Raw genomic sequence first — 15,808 nt, forward strand, 5'->3', positions numbered from 1 at the left:
ACCACACATCAGAGCATGGCAACTCTGCTTTAGAGGACTCTTGTCATGGTAACTGTTTAGAATTTCAGGGGAACGAGAAAAAGAAGATAGTGAAAAACTGCTCTCAGTGCCTGTGTGACACTTAAGTTGTAGCATAGCATGGTAGTTAAGAGTCAGGCTTCCAGGGTTCAAATCCTACCTCTTCCTTTACAAGCGATATGACCTGACCTTGGGGGAACTTACTTAATCTTATTGTAACTCAGTTATTTTCTGTAAAATAGGGATAATAATGGTACTTGTTTTGAGGATCAGTTTAATTAATATATGTAAACATGCTTAGAACAATGCTTGGTTTGTGGTAAATGCTCAATAAACGTTAGCTATTATCATTATTATTAATGGATAAAGTGGTCCATGTGTTATCTTACAGGATAAGAAGGCTATATCAGGGCTGTATGTTTTTTGAGACAGGGTCTCACTCTGTCACCCAGACTGGAGTGCAACGGCATTGTCTCAGCTCACTGCAACCTCTGCCTCCTAGGTTCAAGCAATTCTCCTGCCTCAGCCTCCCGAGTAGCTGGGATTACAGGTGTGCGCCACTACTCACGGCACACTTTTTGTATTTTAAGTAGAGATGAGGTTTCACCATGTTGGCCAGGCTGGTCTCAAACTCCTGACCTCCAGTGATCTGCCTGCCTCGGCCTCCCAAGGGGCTGGGATTACAGTTGTGAGCCACTGTGCCTCTGGCCTTTAATTGCCATTTTAAATGAATAAAGTAAATTTTCTCAGTTTTAATTTTGAATATGGTAAATACAATAGATATAATCCACATAAGCAAAAGCTCTTTGGGGTCTTTAATAATTTTTACAGTGTAAATTAGAACCACTCTTGTAATTCATTGAACTGGAAGAGAAGTCTAGTCCCTTAATACCTTGGGAAAAGGGAGTCCTTTAGGCATCTACCCTTCCTTTCAAACTCACTCCCTTTTCTGTTGTCTTGTCTGTTTGCTATGTGTTCCTCATCTTCAAATACTCTTAAGTCCTCTTTCTTCCAAGCCACAGCCTATTAATTTGTCTTCTTCAAAATAATTTTTCTTCATCAACTATGACTTCATTCTCTCCTTTATCTCTATTATTTGCTGGTTTCCTGCCCATCTTACCTTTCTTTTCCTCTACACCTGTTCTTCTGTAATATCTCTCTCCTTTCCCTGTCATTTTTAAAACTCCCTCAAGTTGTTTGTTTGCCCTTTTGCAATATCTCTTCCTCTTTAATTTGTTCTTTGTCATTTTAACATTTCTACTTCCTCTTATTTCTCATATTTATACTTCTGTTCTTCAATTCATTCAACCACTTAACAAATATTATTAAGCACAAATATTATATGCCATTTCCTTTGCCTGGCACTGGGGATATAGAAACATGATAGACCTTGGGAGGCTGAGGCAAGAGAATCGTTTGAACCCGGGAGGCGGAGGTTGCGGTGAGCCGATATTGTGCTACTGCACTCCAACCTGGGTGACAGAGTGACACTCCGTCTCAAAAAAAAAAAAAGAAACATGATAGACCTGATCTCTGCTCTACTGCAGTTTACAGGCTACTCATGATGGTCATTTTGGAAAAGGCTGGGAACAGTGTATAAGATCCTACTTTACCCCCAGTGGGGTAGCTTTGGGAGGGTTATGGGAAATCAATGATAGTGGTACCAGTGGCAGCAGCAGCAAAAACCGAATATTGCATGTCTATTATGTGTCAGATATTTTACTTACATTTAGTTGTTGTAAGAACTCTGCAAGGTATGTTTAGGCTTACTCTACAGATGGAAAAACTAAGACTCACAGAGGATAAGTAACTTGCCTGTGGTCATATAGCTAGAAAGCATCAGCAGCAAAATTTCTTTTTTGTCTTCAGTCACATCAGCCAACAAGGAAATGTATCCTGGTCAGGAGGTGATAGAGTGGGAGAAACTTCCAGAGCCAATTGTAGAAATAGGGTGTGTATGAAGCTAGAAACAGCATGTCACAGCATAGCAGCTGAGCTGGGCAGCCACCTAGGGATCTTACCCTAAGAGCTTTGTTGTCCCTGATGTTAGAACTGGAAGTTTTAACTCATTGGAAAGGAATGCCCATGCCCATCTGGGAAGAGAAGCTGGACCAGGAGCCATCAGGGATGTATGCCTAATGTTGCTAACGAACTGCCCAAGGCTTACTTGGCAATGGCAGGAGTGACACATTCCAGAGAATTCTCTAACCTGTCTATCATTCTTTTTGGCAGAGTGACGTCAGAATCAAGTTCGAGCACAACGGGGAGAGGCGGTAAGTCTGCCTTCTGATGAGTAGTTGTGTTCATGTATGCCAAAGTTCTCAGATAGCATTGAGTTCATGGAAGTCATTCCCCTGTCCTGATCCCTGTGGGGCCACTGGCTGGGTAATAGGGTGGATTGGGCATAAAGGGAGGAAAGTTTCACCCTTGTCTTGGCCTACTAATTGAACCTTGTTCCTATCTTAGCATTGGAAGCCATTTCAACTGCTGATGTTTTACTGTTCTGCTCTATTCTGCTGCTGTGAGGTCTGACATTTTATTAGGAAGTGAGGACTCTGGCCCTACTCAGAGTCATGGCTTTCAGACACACTGACACTGTGTCACCTGTGGGCATTAGAGGGAGGGCAGGATTCTCCTGTGATATGGTGCCATTACTATTCCCAGTAGAGCAGCCCTGGCTTTGTCCACATCAAGGGTCAGGTTGGTGAATTAGAAGTTTCTTCATGGTGTCTCTAGGTCATGGGAAGCTGCACCAAGTCCGTCAGTTGTAAAAGACTTTAGCTCCTTTGAGGACATAGAAAGAGGGAGTTTTTCGGTCTGTGTTCTGAATCTTACCTCATTAGGGAAGTGAAAGTAGTGTTACAAAACTCTTCTGTCCTTTTCTCCATTGTCAGTATTTTCATTATTGTTATTTTTTGTGGGAAGCCAAGGTAGAAGTTCTCAGTAGAAAAAATGTGACTGTACTTAATTTCTGAAGTTATTTAAGGAAAACATTCAGAAAGCATACAGAACTCTGGACATGGGATATTTGGGACCTTGCATGTTTGCGCATGTGCGGCACATGTACACATAAATGTGCCTTTCGGTGTTTTTTCCACTCTTTGCCTTTCTTTCCCATTGATATACTACCCCCCGCCACCCCCAGCTTTCCTTTGCTTTGAGCATTTGGACAGGTGAAGAGCATACCCATTATTATGAGGTCTTCCTATTTTAAGAGTCTCACGACAGGACCTTAGTACCTCTAAACATTCTTGATTCTGGTAGTTCTCTACAGTTGGTACCTTTCAGCCTACTTTGCAGCTGGCTCCAGAGGAGACCTGTGGCTACTATTCTCCCTTTAAAATACACATTCACAAGCCTACAAGGTTGTCAGAGGCAACCCGGTGGAAGCATTGTGGAAAGTGTGGTCTGCAGAGCCAGGGTCCTTCTGCTCCTATGTGAGTTCCAGGCCTGGAGGGAGGAAGGTCTGAGCTCTGTCCCCAGCTGCTTTTCCTGTGTCCTGCCATTAGCAGAGAAGTTAAATTGTCACTTCATTGTTGCTACTTTTCACATTTTCCAACCTGAGTTTTAAAGGGATGGCCAAACTCAGAGCAGCAGAGTTTTCCATCAAAAGCACAATTGTGTTGGAGCCCAATTACGCAGTTAGGCTCTCCTGAATTCCCTGTTCCCAAAGTGGTATGCAGTTACAGTGAGCAGGCTTACACTGAGAAAGTGTATGTGTTTGGTTTCAGAGAAGCTGCCAGATTGAAACCACAAATATTTAAGGTGGTCAGGCAGGAATGGCCTTCTGAAGCCCTGAGCAGCAGAACGTTGCTTATCAAGGTTTTGAAAATGGTGCATTCTCTTTTTACGGAGCTGTTTTCAGGAGCCATGGCATTTCAGTGTTTGTGTACTATATGTGGAATTGAGGACTTTATAAAGTTGGTGCAGGGAAGCCAACAGAGTTAGTACTCTGTGCCACACAGCTCTAGTTTCGTGTATTTCACGTCAGGATTTTGTAGAGAATGTCATTGTGGGCATTTTTAACTTTTTACCTGGAATATGGGTAGTATTTATCTAAATGTAGGCCCTTATAGAATTAGAATTCACAGGAAAGGGGAAAGAAGTCATGACTTTTCCCACTTACCCATGACAGGTATTCATTCTGGTGGGCTGACTTTCCCTTTACTTTGAGAATATGGGGACCAGACCCCTGACTGTCCTCCCTTTTGGCCCCAGGAGAGCTGGGGAGAAGGATTGTAGATTAAGATCTCCTTCCCTTTGGAAATGTTAATGACACACTGATGGGGGTGGTTGCATGGGTGTTAGACCTCTCTTTGAAGCACTGGCCTAAAAATGCCTGTTATTCAATAGGATGGCAGCAGCTTAGATCTTACCCAATCTGGAAGTCCTGGCCTCTGATCTTGACCAGACTTTCAAGCTGCTTTTGTGGGTTTTGAATGGCTCATTGCCAGGCCAAATGCAGAAGAATTTATCTCTGATCATGATCCTTTTTCAATAGTGTGCTAGGGACATCTGAGTGGACTTCTGGTATTTTATCCAGAAAGGCTGGACCCTTTTGCACTGTTGCTGAGGCCTTGAAGAAGGAGGGGTATGATTTGCTATTAGGCATTAATGGAAAGCTATCCTCTCAAAAGGCTTCAGAAACACCTCTATCTAGAGAATCCATCTAGATAGCACCTAACAGTATCACTGCTTGGGACAGTTGATTTGGAAGAAAAAAATATAAGAATTACAGTCTGGGCCGGGCGTGGTGGCTCACGCCTGTAATCCCAGCACTTTGGGAGGCTGAGGCGGGCAGATAAAAAGGTCAGGAGTTCGAGACCAATATGGTGAAACCCTGTCTCTACTAAAAATACAAAAATTAGCCGGGCTTGGTGGCCAGCGTCTGTAGTCCCAGCTACTCGGGAGGCTAAGGCAGGAGAATCGCTTGAACCTGGGAGGTGGAAGTTGCAGTGAGCCGTGTTCGAGCCACTGCACTCCAGCCTGGGGGACAGAGCGAGACTCCATCACACACACACAGAAAAAAGAATTACAGTCTCAATGGGTTTCCTAGTGGAGATGAAACTAATTTGGTTAGCAGTATAATTTCCAAAAATGAAAGGTGGTGATGGACAAAGGAAAAAAACAGGAAGGAATTACCTTCTTGAGATGTTAGGCTTTGCGTGAAGGATAGATTATGGTTTATATTAATAGTCTATCAATGTTGCCCTGTAGAACTTTCTGCTATAATGGAAATGTTCTATATCTGTGCTGTCCAGTACACATATGGCTGCTGTACATGTGGCTAATGAGCACTTGAAATGTGGTTGGTGAGACAGACGAACCTTTTTCTTTTAAGAGGGTCTCTGGGCCAGGTACAGAGGCTCACGCCTGTAATCCCAGCACTTTGGGAGGCTGAGGCAGGAAGATTACCTGAGGTCAGGAGTTCCAGACCAGCCTGGCCAACATGGTGAAACCCCGTCTCTACTAAAAATATAAAAATTAGCTGGGTGTGGTGGTGCACACCTGTAGTCCCAGCTACTCGGGAGGCTGAGGCAGGAGAATGGCATGAACCCGGGAGGTGGAGCTTGCAGTGAGCCGAGATCGTGCCACTCCAGCCTAGGCGACAGAGTGAGACTCCATCTCAAAAAAAAAAAAAAAAAAAAAAATAGACAGGATCTCTGTTGCTCAGGCTGGAGTACAGTGGTGTGATCGTGGAGCCTCCACCTCCTAGGCTCAAGCAGTCTTCCTGCCTCAACCTCCCAGGTGCCTGGGACAACAGGCACACTGCCATAGCCAGGTAATTTTTGTAGAGACAGGGTTTTGCCATTTTGCCCAGGCTGGTTTCAAACTCCTGGACTCAAGCTATCCGCCTGCCTTGGCCTTCCAGAGTTCTGGGATTATAGGCGTGAGCCACTGTACCTGTTCAGGAACCAATTTTCAGTTTAATCAATTTAAATTTAAATAGTCATATGTGGCTAATGGCTGCCATATTGAATAGTGCAGATGCAGTTCTAGATGATGAAGGCTTTTATGCTTCTCACTGATTTGAGCCAACCTGTTACAGAAGAACATTAAAGAAATTATCTGGTCAGATTTTATTAAAACCCAATGGTTTAGATCCCTCTCTCTTGTGGCTTATTGCTTCTTCCTCTGGTTACACCACTTCCCACTCCGGGGGAGCAGGGAAGATGAGAAAGAACCACACACTTCTTCCTCTCAGCATGGAAGAGGACAAGAACTGCGCAGGCCCATGGCTGAATACTGCTTGCTCCAACACACACTAGTCTGATTTTATCCTGCTTAGGTGTACTAAGAGATGAAGGTTGTTTTAATAGGCATTTCTCCAGTCACATTGGGCATCTTTTCATGTGTTTTATTAGCCACTTACAATTCTTCTGTGAATTGTCTAATCTTTTGCCTTTTCTATTAGATTGTCTTTTATTGATTTTTTACAAGTATTTTCTCAAAGTTTGATATTTGTTTAACTTTGTTGATGGCTTATTTTGCAATCAGAAGTTTATTTATTTATTTTTTTGAGACAGAGTCTCTTGCTCTGTTGCCCAGGCTGGAGTGCAGTGGTGTGATCTCAGCTCACTGCAACCTCTGCCTCCTGGGTTCAAGTGATTCTCCTGCTTCAGCCTCCCAAGTAGCTGGGATTACAGGGCATGTGCCACCACACCCAGGTAATTTTTAAATTTTTAGTAGAGATGGGGTTTTCCCATGTTGGCCAGGCTAGTCTGACCTCAGGTGATCCACCCACCGCAGCCTCCCGAAGCGCTGGGATTACAGGCATGAGCCATCTTGCCTGGCTTGTCTTCTGTATTTTATGTTATGGTTAGGAAGACCTTCTCTCTCTCTGTCTCTTATAGAGAGAGAGAGAGAGAGAGAGATTTTTTTTTTTTTTAGACAGGGTCTCATTCTGTCGCCTAGGCTGGAGTATAGTGGCATGATCACAGCTCACTACAGCCTTGATCTCCTGGGCTCAAGTGATCCTCCCACCTCAGCCTCCCAAGTAGCTTAGACTATAAGCATGTACTATCACACCTGGCTAATTTTTTTAAAAAATGTTTAGTAGGCAGGAGGGCTCACTATCTTGCCCAGGCTGATCTTGAGCTCCTAGCCTCAAGCGAGCCTCCTACCTTGGCCTCCCAAAGTGCTTGGCCGCCAAGATTTTTTTTTTAATTCTGTATTTTCTTATATAAATTTGAGAGTATGTGTGTGTATGAGTTTCTTTCTTATATTCTTTTCTGTTTCAGTTATCTCTGATTATTTTTAGTCATTTCTGTTCTAGAGTATTGGGTTGAACCCATATAAAATTGCCACTTTTATATATCAAAAATGGTCGGCCATCAGTAGTCTCATATAGTTCAACCTAATACATTCATTCAAACTTTTTATTGGCCAAGCATGGTGGCTTACACCTATAATACCAGCACTTTGGAAGGCCGACGTGGGAGGATTGCCAGAGTTCAGAGGTTTGAGATCAGCCTGGGCAACTTATTGAGGCCCATCCCTACAAAAAATAAAAAATTAGCCGGTGCATGCCAGTAGTCCCAGCTACTTGGGAAGCTGAGGCAGGAGGATTGCCTGAGCCCCAGAGGTTGAAGCTGCAGTGAGCCGTTATCATGCCACTGCACTCCAGCCTAGGTGACAGAACGAGACTCTGTTTCGAAACAAACAAACAAACAAACCCCACAACTTTTTATTATGGAAATTTCAAGCACACACAAAAGTAGACAGAGTATTAAACTGAACTCCCATGGACCTGTCACCCAGCTTCAACATTACTAACATTTTCCCAGTCTTGTTTTATCAATTCCCACTTTTAAATTTTGCTGAAGTATTTAATAACAAATCAGATTTTACACCTCTTTGGATGACTCCTTACTCTACCTTATATTTGTAGAAATTGTTCTTTGAACTGACCTAATGAGTCTCTCCAGAAAATCTTCAATGTCAATACTAGTTACATACACAGATATGTCACTGGTTAAGAAAACTGATCAGGCATATCACTAACTCAAGGGGGAATTCCTGTGACTCTGTAGTAGAAAATCTTAATTCTGAGGAAAATCAGTATGGAGATTCGTATGGCATCTCAAAGATGAACAATGGAAAAGACCTGTCAAGTCCTAGAGTTGAGTCCCTTAGGAGTTGAGGCCATGTTTTCAGGACTGCTACTCCAGTCTGTACGTTTTCTACCTTATTTCCTAAATAATTTTTTTCTTTCAACTTTTATTTAAGTTCTGGGGTACATGTGTAGGATGTGCAGGTTTGTTACATAGTTAAACATGTGCCATGGTGGTTTGCTGCACAGATTAATCCATCACCTATATATTAAGCCCAGTATGCATTAGCTATTCTTCCTGATACTCTCTCTCCCCAAGTCCCAACAGCCCCAGTGTGTATTGTTCCTCCTCCATGTGTCTGTGTGTTCTCATCGTTGGAACATAGTTTTTAAATCTAGTGGCGTCTTCTGTCATTGGCAGAAGAGTCTAAGCTGAAGTGGTAGATGAATGGTTGGGATTGAGCAATAGTTGTGGGTACTGTTGTCAAACCTGATCGATGCTCAGAGGGTGAAAGGTAACGGTAGAGAAGAGGAAAAAAGGAAACAATCGGGAAAAGGCAAATTGAGTGAAAGAAAACAGAATCCTATGTTGAGAAGAAAGGAAGAATATACTCAGACCATTGCTTTTTAAACCCTACATTTTAAGTATACAATTAACCAACCTTTCTTTCTGTTTCTTTTCAGAATTATAGCATTCAGCCGGCCTGTGAAATATGAAGATGTGGAGCACAAGGTGACAACAGTATTTGGACAACCTCTTGATCTACATTACATGAACAATGAGGTGAGAAGGCAGATGGATGGGGCAGGGACAAGAGGGGCAGATGCCTACCTTTTTTCTCTCTGTTTACCAGAGCCTTTAAAGTTTGTTCCTCTAGTATCATCTGCAGGTTTTCAATTTCTAGACCCCCTTTTCTTAATTCCAACAACTGTGGGATTTCTGTTTTTTACTACATGGGAGATTACTCAGCCATCTCAGCCATCTCCATTCCCCCTACTCATTCAGTGCAGATAGCTCTAATATTCCATGGTGGAATCAGGTATGACACCAGGGCTAGGGATTATACTGTCTCCTTTACATTTTGTAGGAGTATCTTATTTTTTTCCCCCCAGCACAGCCTTAACAAGAAGCAGAGCGTTTAGCAGGGGATAGGGAGGTGTGAAAAACCAGTGAGTAGGTCATCTATTACAGTCATAAATGCAGGATTCTTCTCTTAGAGTTTCTTCTGATTGGAGCTTATTTGTTTCAAATGTTAGCACCTGCTCCAATAAGTTCTTTAACTCCTCCTCCTCCTCACTCCACCCCAACGGTCCTTATTTACTTCTACTTTGAATATCACCCAGGAAGGAATTCTTTTGAATGTCAGTTTCTGGGCTGCTTTCCCAGCTCCAAGAAGAATATTACAGACTACAATCAGCTTAGGCTGGTGCTTTGCAGTGTATTTATGCTGAGTAAAGAATGTGTACCTCGAGGAAATTGAGTTAGGGGTGCAAGACAAGAAAGCTGGGCAACATCATGACCCTTTGAGAACCAGATCATCACTATGTAGTTTTATTTTATTTGATGAGGAGTTAAAATTTTTCTTTTAGTAAAGACTTTTCTGAATCATTTAGTACTCTTTTCTTTTTCAGTTAATATTTCCATTAAGAATTCCTGATGTTTCTTTATTCTAAAGCCAAATATAAATCATTGTTATTATTTTAGTTCATACATGTCTTAACATACTCTACTAATGTTAATGATCAGGAGTTGACTAACTTACATTTGATTAATTTAAAATCCCTCAATTCCGTTCTTTTGTTTGCCCTTTAAACCCTGCACTGTCAGGATCTAAGAATCCCAAATGAAAAATCTACTGAGATTTTATTTATTTATGTCTTTGTACTTATAGTTTTATTGAGATTAAAAAATTTATCATCTAAAAGTATACCATTCAGTGGTTTTTAGTATGCTGATAGAGTTGTGCAACCAACACCGCTATCTAATTCCAGAACATTTTCTTTTTTTTTCTGAGACAGTCTTGCTCTGTCGCCCATGCTGGAGTGCAGTGGCGCAAACACGGCTCACTGCAGCCTTGACCTCCTGCGCTCAAGCGATTCCCCCGCCTCAGCCACCCAAGTAGCTGGGACTACAGGCACACACCACCACACCCAGCTAATTTTTTTGTATTTTTTATGGAGGCAGGGTTTCGCCATGTTGCCCAGGCTGGTCTCAAATTCCTGAGCTCAAGCGATCTGCCTGCCTCAGCCTCCCAAAGTGCTGGGATTACAGGCATGAGCCACCGCACTTGGCCTCCAGAACATTTTTATCACTCCAAAGAGAAACCCTGTACCTATTAGCAGTTATTCGCCTTTCTCTCCTCTTCTCAGCTCTTGGTAAGCACTTATCTTTCTGTCTCTTTGGATTTACCTATTGTGAACATTTCGTGTAGTGGAATCATACAGTACGTGACCTTTTTTGTCTGGCTTCTTTGACTAAGCATATGTTTTCAACGGTCATCTGTGCATGTTGTCAGTATGTCATTCTATTTTATGGCTGAATAATAAATATTCCATTTATGGATATACCACATTTTGTGTATCTATTCATCTATTGATAGACATTTGGGTTGTTTTCATTTTTTGGTGATTAAATAGTGCTGCTATGAGCATTTGTTTACAAGTGTTTAAATGAACATATGTTTTCAATTCTGTAAGGTATATACCTAGGCGTGGAATTGCTGGGTCATAAGATAACTCTAACTTTTTGAGGAACTGCCCAGATTTTCTATAATGGTTGCACAATTTTACAGTCCCACTAGCAACTTATGAGTGTATTAGTCTATTCTCACTCTGCTGTAAAACACTGCCCGAGACTGGGTAATTTATAAAAGAAATAGGTGGCTAGGTGCAGTGACTCACGCCTGTTAATCCCAGCACTTTGGGAGGCTGAGGCGGGCAGATCACGAGGTCAGGAGTTCGAGACCAGCCTGGCCAACATGGTGAAACGCTGTCTCTGCTGCTGATATAAAAATTAGCTGGGCATGGTGGTGCACACCTGTAGTCCCAGCTACTCAGGAGGCTGAGGCAGAAGAATTACTTGAACCTGAGAGGCGGAGGTTGCAATGAGCCGAGATTGCAGCTCATTTGAGACAGAGTTGAGACTCCGTCTCAAAAAACGATTAAAAAAATTATTTTATATTTTTTTAAAATAAACAAATAAAGGAAAGAGGTTTAATTGACTCACAGTTCAGCATGGCTGGGGAGGCCTAGCAAACTTACAATCATGATGGAAGGGAAAGCAAACACATCCTTCACATGGCGACAGGAGAGAGAAGGGCCAAGCAAATGAGAAAAGGCCCCCTATAAAACCATCAGATCTCGTGAGAACTCACTCACTGTCAGGAGAACAGCAGCATGGAATTACCACCCCCGTGATTCATTTACCTCCCACTGGGTCCCTGCCAGGACACATGGGGATTATTGGAACTACAAATCAATATGGGATTTGGGTGGGGACACAGCCAAACCATATCAATGAGGGCTGCAGTTTCTCCACCATCCTTACCAACATTTGTTATTTTCTTCTTTTAATAGCCATCCTAGTAGGTGTAAAGTGATATGTCACTGTGAGTTTTGTTTTTGTTTTTGGTTTGAGACAGGGTTTCACTTTGTTGCCCAGGCCAGAGTGCAGTGTGCAATCATGGCTCACTGCAGCCTTGACATCCTGGGTTCAAGTGATCCCCCCACCTCAGTTTCCCCAGTAACTGGGACAATAAGCACATGCCACCACACTGAGCTAATTAAAAATAAATTTTTGTAGAGATGGGGGTCTCACTGTTTTGCCCAGGCTGGTCTTAAACTCCTGGCCTCAAGTGATCCTCCCGCCACAGCCTCCTAGGATTACAGGTGTGAGCCACTATCCCCAGCCTACTTGGTTTTTTTTATTTAACTCCCTTCCCAACCATTCTTATTTATTCCCACTTTGAATGTCACGCAGGAAGAAATTCTTTTGCAATATAATATGATTTGCAGAACATTCTCCCATTCCATAAGTAGTTTTGAGATTTTATTTTAAATATGTACTGTTTTTGGCCAGGCGCGATGGTTCATGCCTGTAATGCCAGCACTTTGGGAGGCTGAGGCAGGCAGATCTCTTGAGCTCAGGAGTTCAAGACCAGCCTGGACAACATGGTGAAACCCCATCTCTACAAAAAGTACAAAAATTAGTCGGTTGTGGTGCCTCCTGCCTGTAATCCCAGCTACTTGAGAGGCTGAGGCAGGAGGATCACTTTAGCCCAGGAGGCGGAGGTTGCTGTGAGCCGAGATTGTGCCACTGCACTCCAGCCTGGGCAACAGAGGGAGATGCTGTCTCAAAAAAAAAAATCTTGTATTATAAATTGGGAACTGTATAAGTTAATTGGACTTTTGCTTGATTTTGTGTTTACCATACGTGTATAAAATCTGGCCAGGCATGGTGGCTCACTCCTGTAATCCCACCAGTTTGGTAGGCTGAGGCGGGCAGATTACTTGAGGTCAGGAGTTCAAGACCAACCTGACCAATATGACAAAACCCAGTCTCTACTAAAAAAAAAAAAAAATTAGTGGGGAGTGGTGGTGTGCACCTGTAATCCCGGCTACTCTGGAGGCTAAGGCAGGAGAATCACTTGAACCCAGGAGGTGGACATTGCAGCAAGTTGTGATTGTGCCACTGCACTCCAGCCTGGGCGACAGAGTAAGACTCTGTCTCCAAAAAATAATAAGAATAAGAATAAGATCTGACATTTGCTAGGTCCTAAGCAAGGCATACGTTTGCATCTTATGAATCTCTTAATACCAAGTATTCATAACATGCTCTGCTTTTTGCAGTGAGTGAGACTTATTTGTACCCTCAGGGACCTTCTATTTAATATTTCACTGGAACGTATGAGTGTATTAGTCTGTTCTCACGCTGCTGTAAAAAACTGCCCAAGACTGGGTAATTTATAAAGGAAAGAGGTTTAATTGACTCACAGTTCAGCATGGCTGGGGAGGCCTCAGGAAACTTACAATCATGACGGAAGGGAAAGCAAACACGTCCTTCATATGGCGACAGGAGAGAGAAGTGCCAAGCAAAGGGGGAAAAGCTCCGTGAGAATGGAGGAGGTCGTTTTCAGGTTCTAGTCACTGACTTTGCCCTTAAACAGAAAGATATTAAACCGTGCTATGCAGTCTAAATTTGTGTTTTTATTTGTATAACAATTTTCATCCTCTGACCATCCTTCCACCCCTTCTCTTCCTTTTCTGCTTGTTCTATTAATGTCAGCACAATTGGCAGTAGAGTGGGACATGATCCTACTTAATTTGGAAAAGAATATGGGGGCTGTAACTGTTTGCAACTTGATGTTTTGAAGTAAATGGTGTTTTTGGAGAGGCAGCTCTTCTCAGAAAGTATCTCACAACGGGGTACTGAGGTATGCTACAGCATGGATGAACTAAAAAACATTAAGTGAAAGAAGCTAGATGAAAAAGATTGAATCTTTATGAATTGAATTGAATATGTATGAATTGTATGAGTCTAAATGGAATGAAATGTCCAGAAAAGGCAAATCAATAGAGATAGAAAGTAGAGTAGTGGTTGCCTGGGGCTGGAGGTGGGAAGGAGGAGTGACTATAAATGGGCACAAGAGATCCTGTTGGAGTTCTGGAAATGTTTTAAAATTGGATTATGATGATGGTTGCACAACTATGTAAAGGTACTACAAATTTTTGGATTGTACATTTAGAGAAAAAAATCTGTATGGTTTCAACGAGATCTTTTAAGACCCCATAGTATCCAGTGAGATTGTTTTCCTCCAAACGTATTTTTATTTTTTGTTTATTTTATTTCTGCAAAGTGAAACATTGAGATAAACTTCTGTTTTATATTATTTTCCTTTTCTATGTCTTGTATCACAGCTCTCCATCCTGCTGAAAAACCAAGATGATCTTGATAAAGCAATTGACATTTTGGATAGAAGCTCAAGCATGAAAAGCCTTAGGATATTGCTGTTGTCCCAGGACAGAAACCATGTAAGTAGCCCTTGTCATGGTCTGGCAGCTGAAGACAAAGCTTGTTTTCCTTCAGGAACTTGTCTTGCCTCCTTGACAGACATTTTCGTTCCTCAGCCACTGCCAAATTGAGAGCATAAGCACAGCACAGCCCACTTGTCAGTGGCCAGTGAACATTCTGCATTTGATTTCACCGAAAAGCCAGATTGTCAGTGTTAACGTTGCATCTAAAGGTTATTTGACTTATGGTGAGGGAGGAAGGAAAATACTTTATGATAAAGAATAAAATTCTTGTGCTCTAAATTTATGTTTTTTCAATTAGATTTTGACCCCAACAAGAGAAATTTGATTCGTTTGGCAGTGCCGATTAGGAAAGACTGTCAAAGATTTGAGACTGTCATGCTTTATAAACCCAACTCCCATAACACCTTGCCTTTCCCTTGGAACACTTGTAGAAAACAAACTTTTCCTTTTGTTCAGTGGAAAAAGCCATGGGTTGGGGGCCTCTTATAACTTATCAGCTGTTGCTTTACCCAATGGCAGGCAGTCTGTAGGGTGTCAGAAGTGGGGAATTATCCCTTATGCACAGTTTCCTCTCCTGAAGGATTCCTGGAGGCCCGCATTTCACAAGAATGCTTGCAATCTGTATCTGTCTTCCAATTACTGATTCTTCTACCAGTTTTCTTCAGATGCATGTTTCTGAAGGTTTCTTGGCACCATTTCCTTTTCTTATGCTTGACAGCCTTTCCTTTTCTTTATGTGGACAGCCAACATGGCAGCATAAGTGTGGGTGTAGTGACTAGGACAAAGTTTAGGTGGAATGCTGCTCATGCTGACCATTTCTTTTCTTTTTTTTTTTTTTGAGACAGAGTTTTGCTCTTGTTGCCCAGGCTGGAATGCAATGGTGTGATCTTAGCTCACTGCAGCCTCCGCCTCCTAGCTTCAAATGATTCTCCTGCTTCAGCCTCTTGAGTAGCTGGGATTACAGGTGCCCGCCACCATGCCTGGCTAATTTTTGTATTTTTTAGTAGAGACAAGGTTTCACCATGTTCGTCAGGCTGGTCTCAAATTCCTGACCTCAGGTGATCCACCCGCCTCGGACTCCCAAAGTGTTGGGATTACAGGCGTGAGCCACTGTGCCTGGCCATTTTTTAATTTTTTTAGTAGAGATGGGGTCTCACTGTGTTGCCCAGGCTGGTCTTGAATTCCTGAGCTCAAATGATCCACCCACTTTAGCCTTGCAAAGTGCTGGGATTACAAGTGTGAGCCACTACACCCAGCCTGTGATGAACATTTTTCTATGTTGTAATTATAATTTGTAAGGATACATGTTTCTCTTGAGTGGATATACCATAATTTAATTAAATAACCATTTTTGCTACTGTTGGGACACAGAAACTGCTCCTGTTTTTTGCATTTATAAATATTTACATTTAAGAGTAACAATGGTAATGTTGGTGATGAAATCTTTCCTCCAGAACTTCCTCACCTAGACTTTAGGCTTCTTAATAAATGGAAGAATTATGATCCAAAATTGCTCTGTGCTCAGGAATCCTCACCTCTAGAACAGTGTTTCTCTAACTATCTGTGATGAAATATCAGTTTTGTTCTTTTGATTTCAAATCTGTCATGGACTTTTTTTTTTTTTTTTTTTTTTTTTTTTTGGAGATGGAGTCTCACTCTGTCACCCAGGCCGGAGTGCAGTGGCGTGATCTCGGCTCACTGCAA

General features: G+C 42.2%; 1 protein-coding gene across 7 annotated transcripts in view; it reads left to right on the top strand.

Annotated features, from left to right (window-relative positions):
* MAP3K3 (mitogen-activated protein kinase kinase kinase 3) overlaps positions 1-15,808 on the top strand; it is a 74,359-nt gene that overhangs the window by 21,361 nt on the left and 37,190 nt on the right. For all 7 annotated transcript variants that reach the window (XM_003315675.6, XM_016932726.4, XM_016932723.4 and 4 more), the window contains 3 exons: positions 2,251-2,291; positions 8,756-8,855; positions 13,988-14,101. In XM_003315675.6, coding sequence (XP_003315723.4) covers positions 2,251-2,291; positions 8,756-8,855; positions 13,988-14,101 — 255 coding nt within the window. The remainder of the gene's footprint in view (positions 1-2,250; positions 2,292-8,755; positions 8,856-13,987; positions 14,102-15,808) is intronic.

Source organism: Pan troglodytes, chromosome 19, assembly GCF_028858775.2.
Source record: "Pan troglodytes isolate AG18354 chromosome 19, NHGRI_mPanTro3-v2.0_pri, whole genome shotgun sequence".
NCBI lineage: Eukaryota > Metazoa > Chordata > Mammalia > Primates > Hominidae > Pan > Pan troglodytes.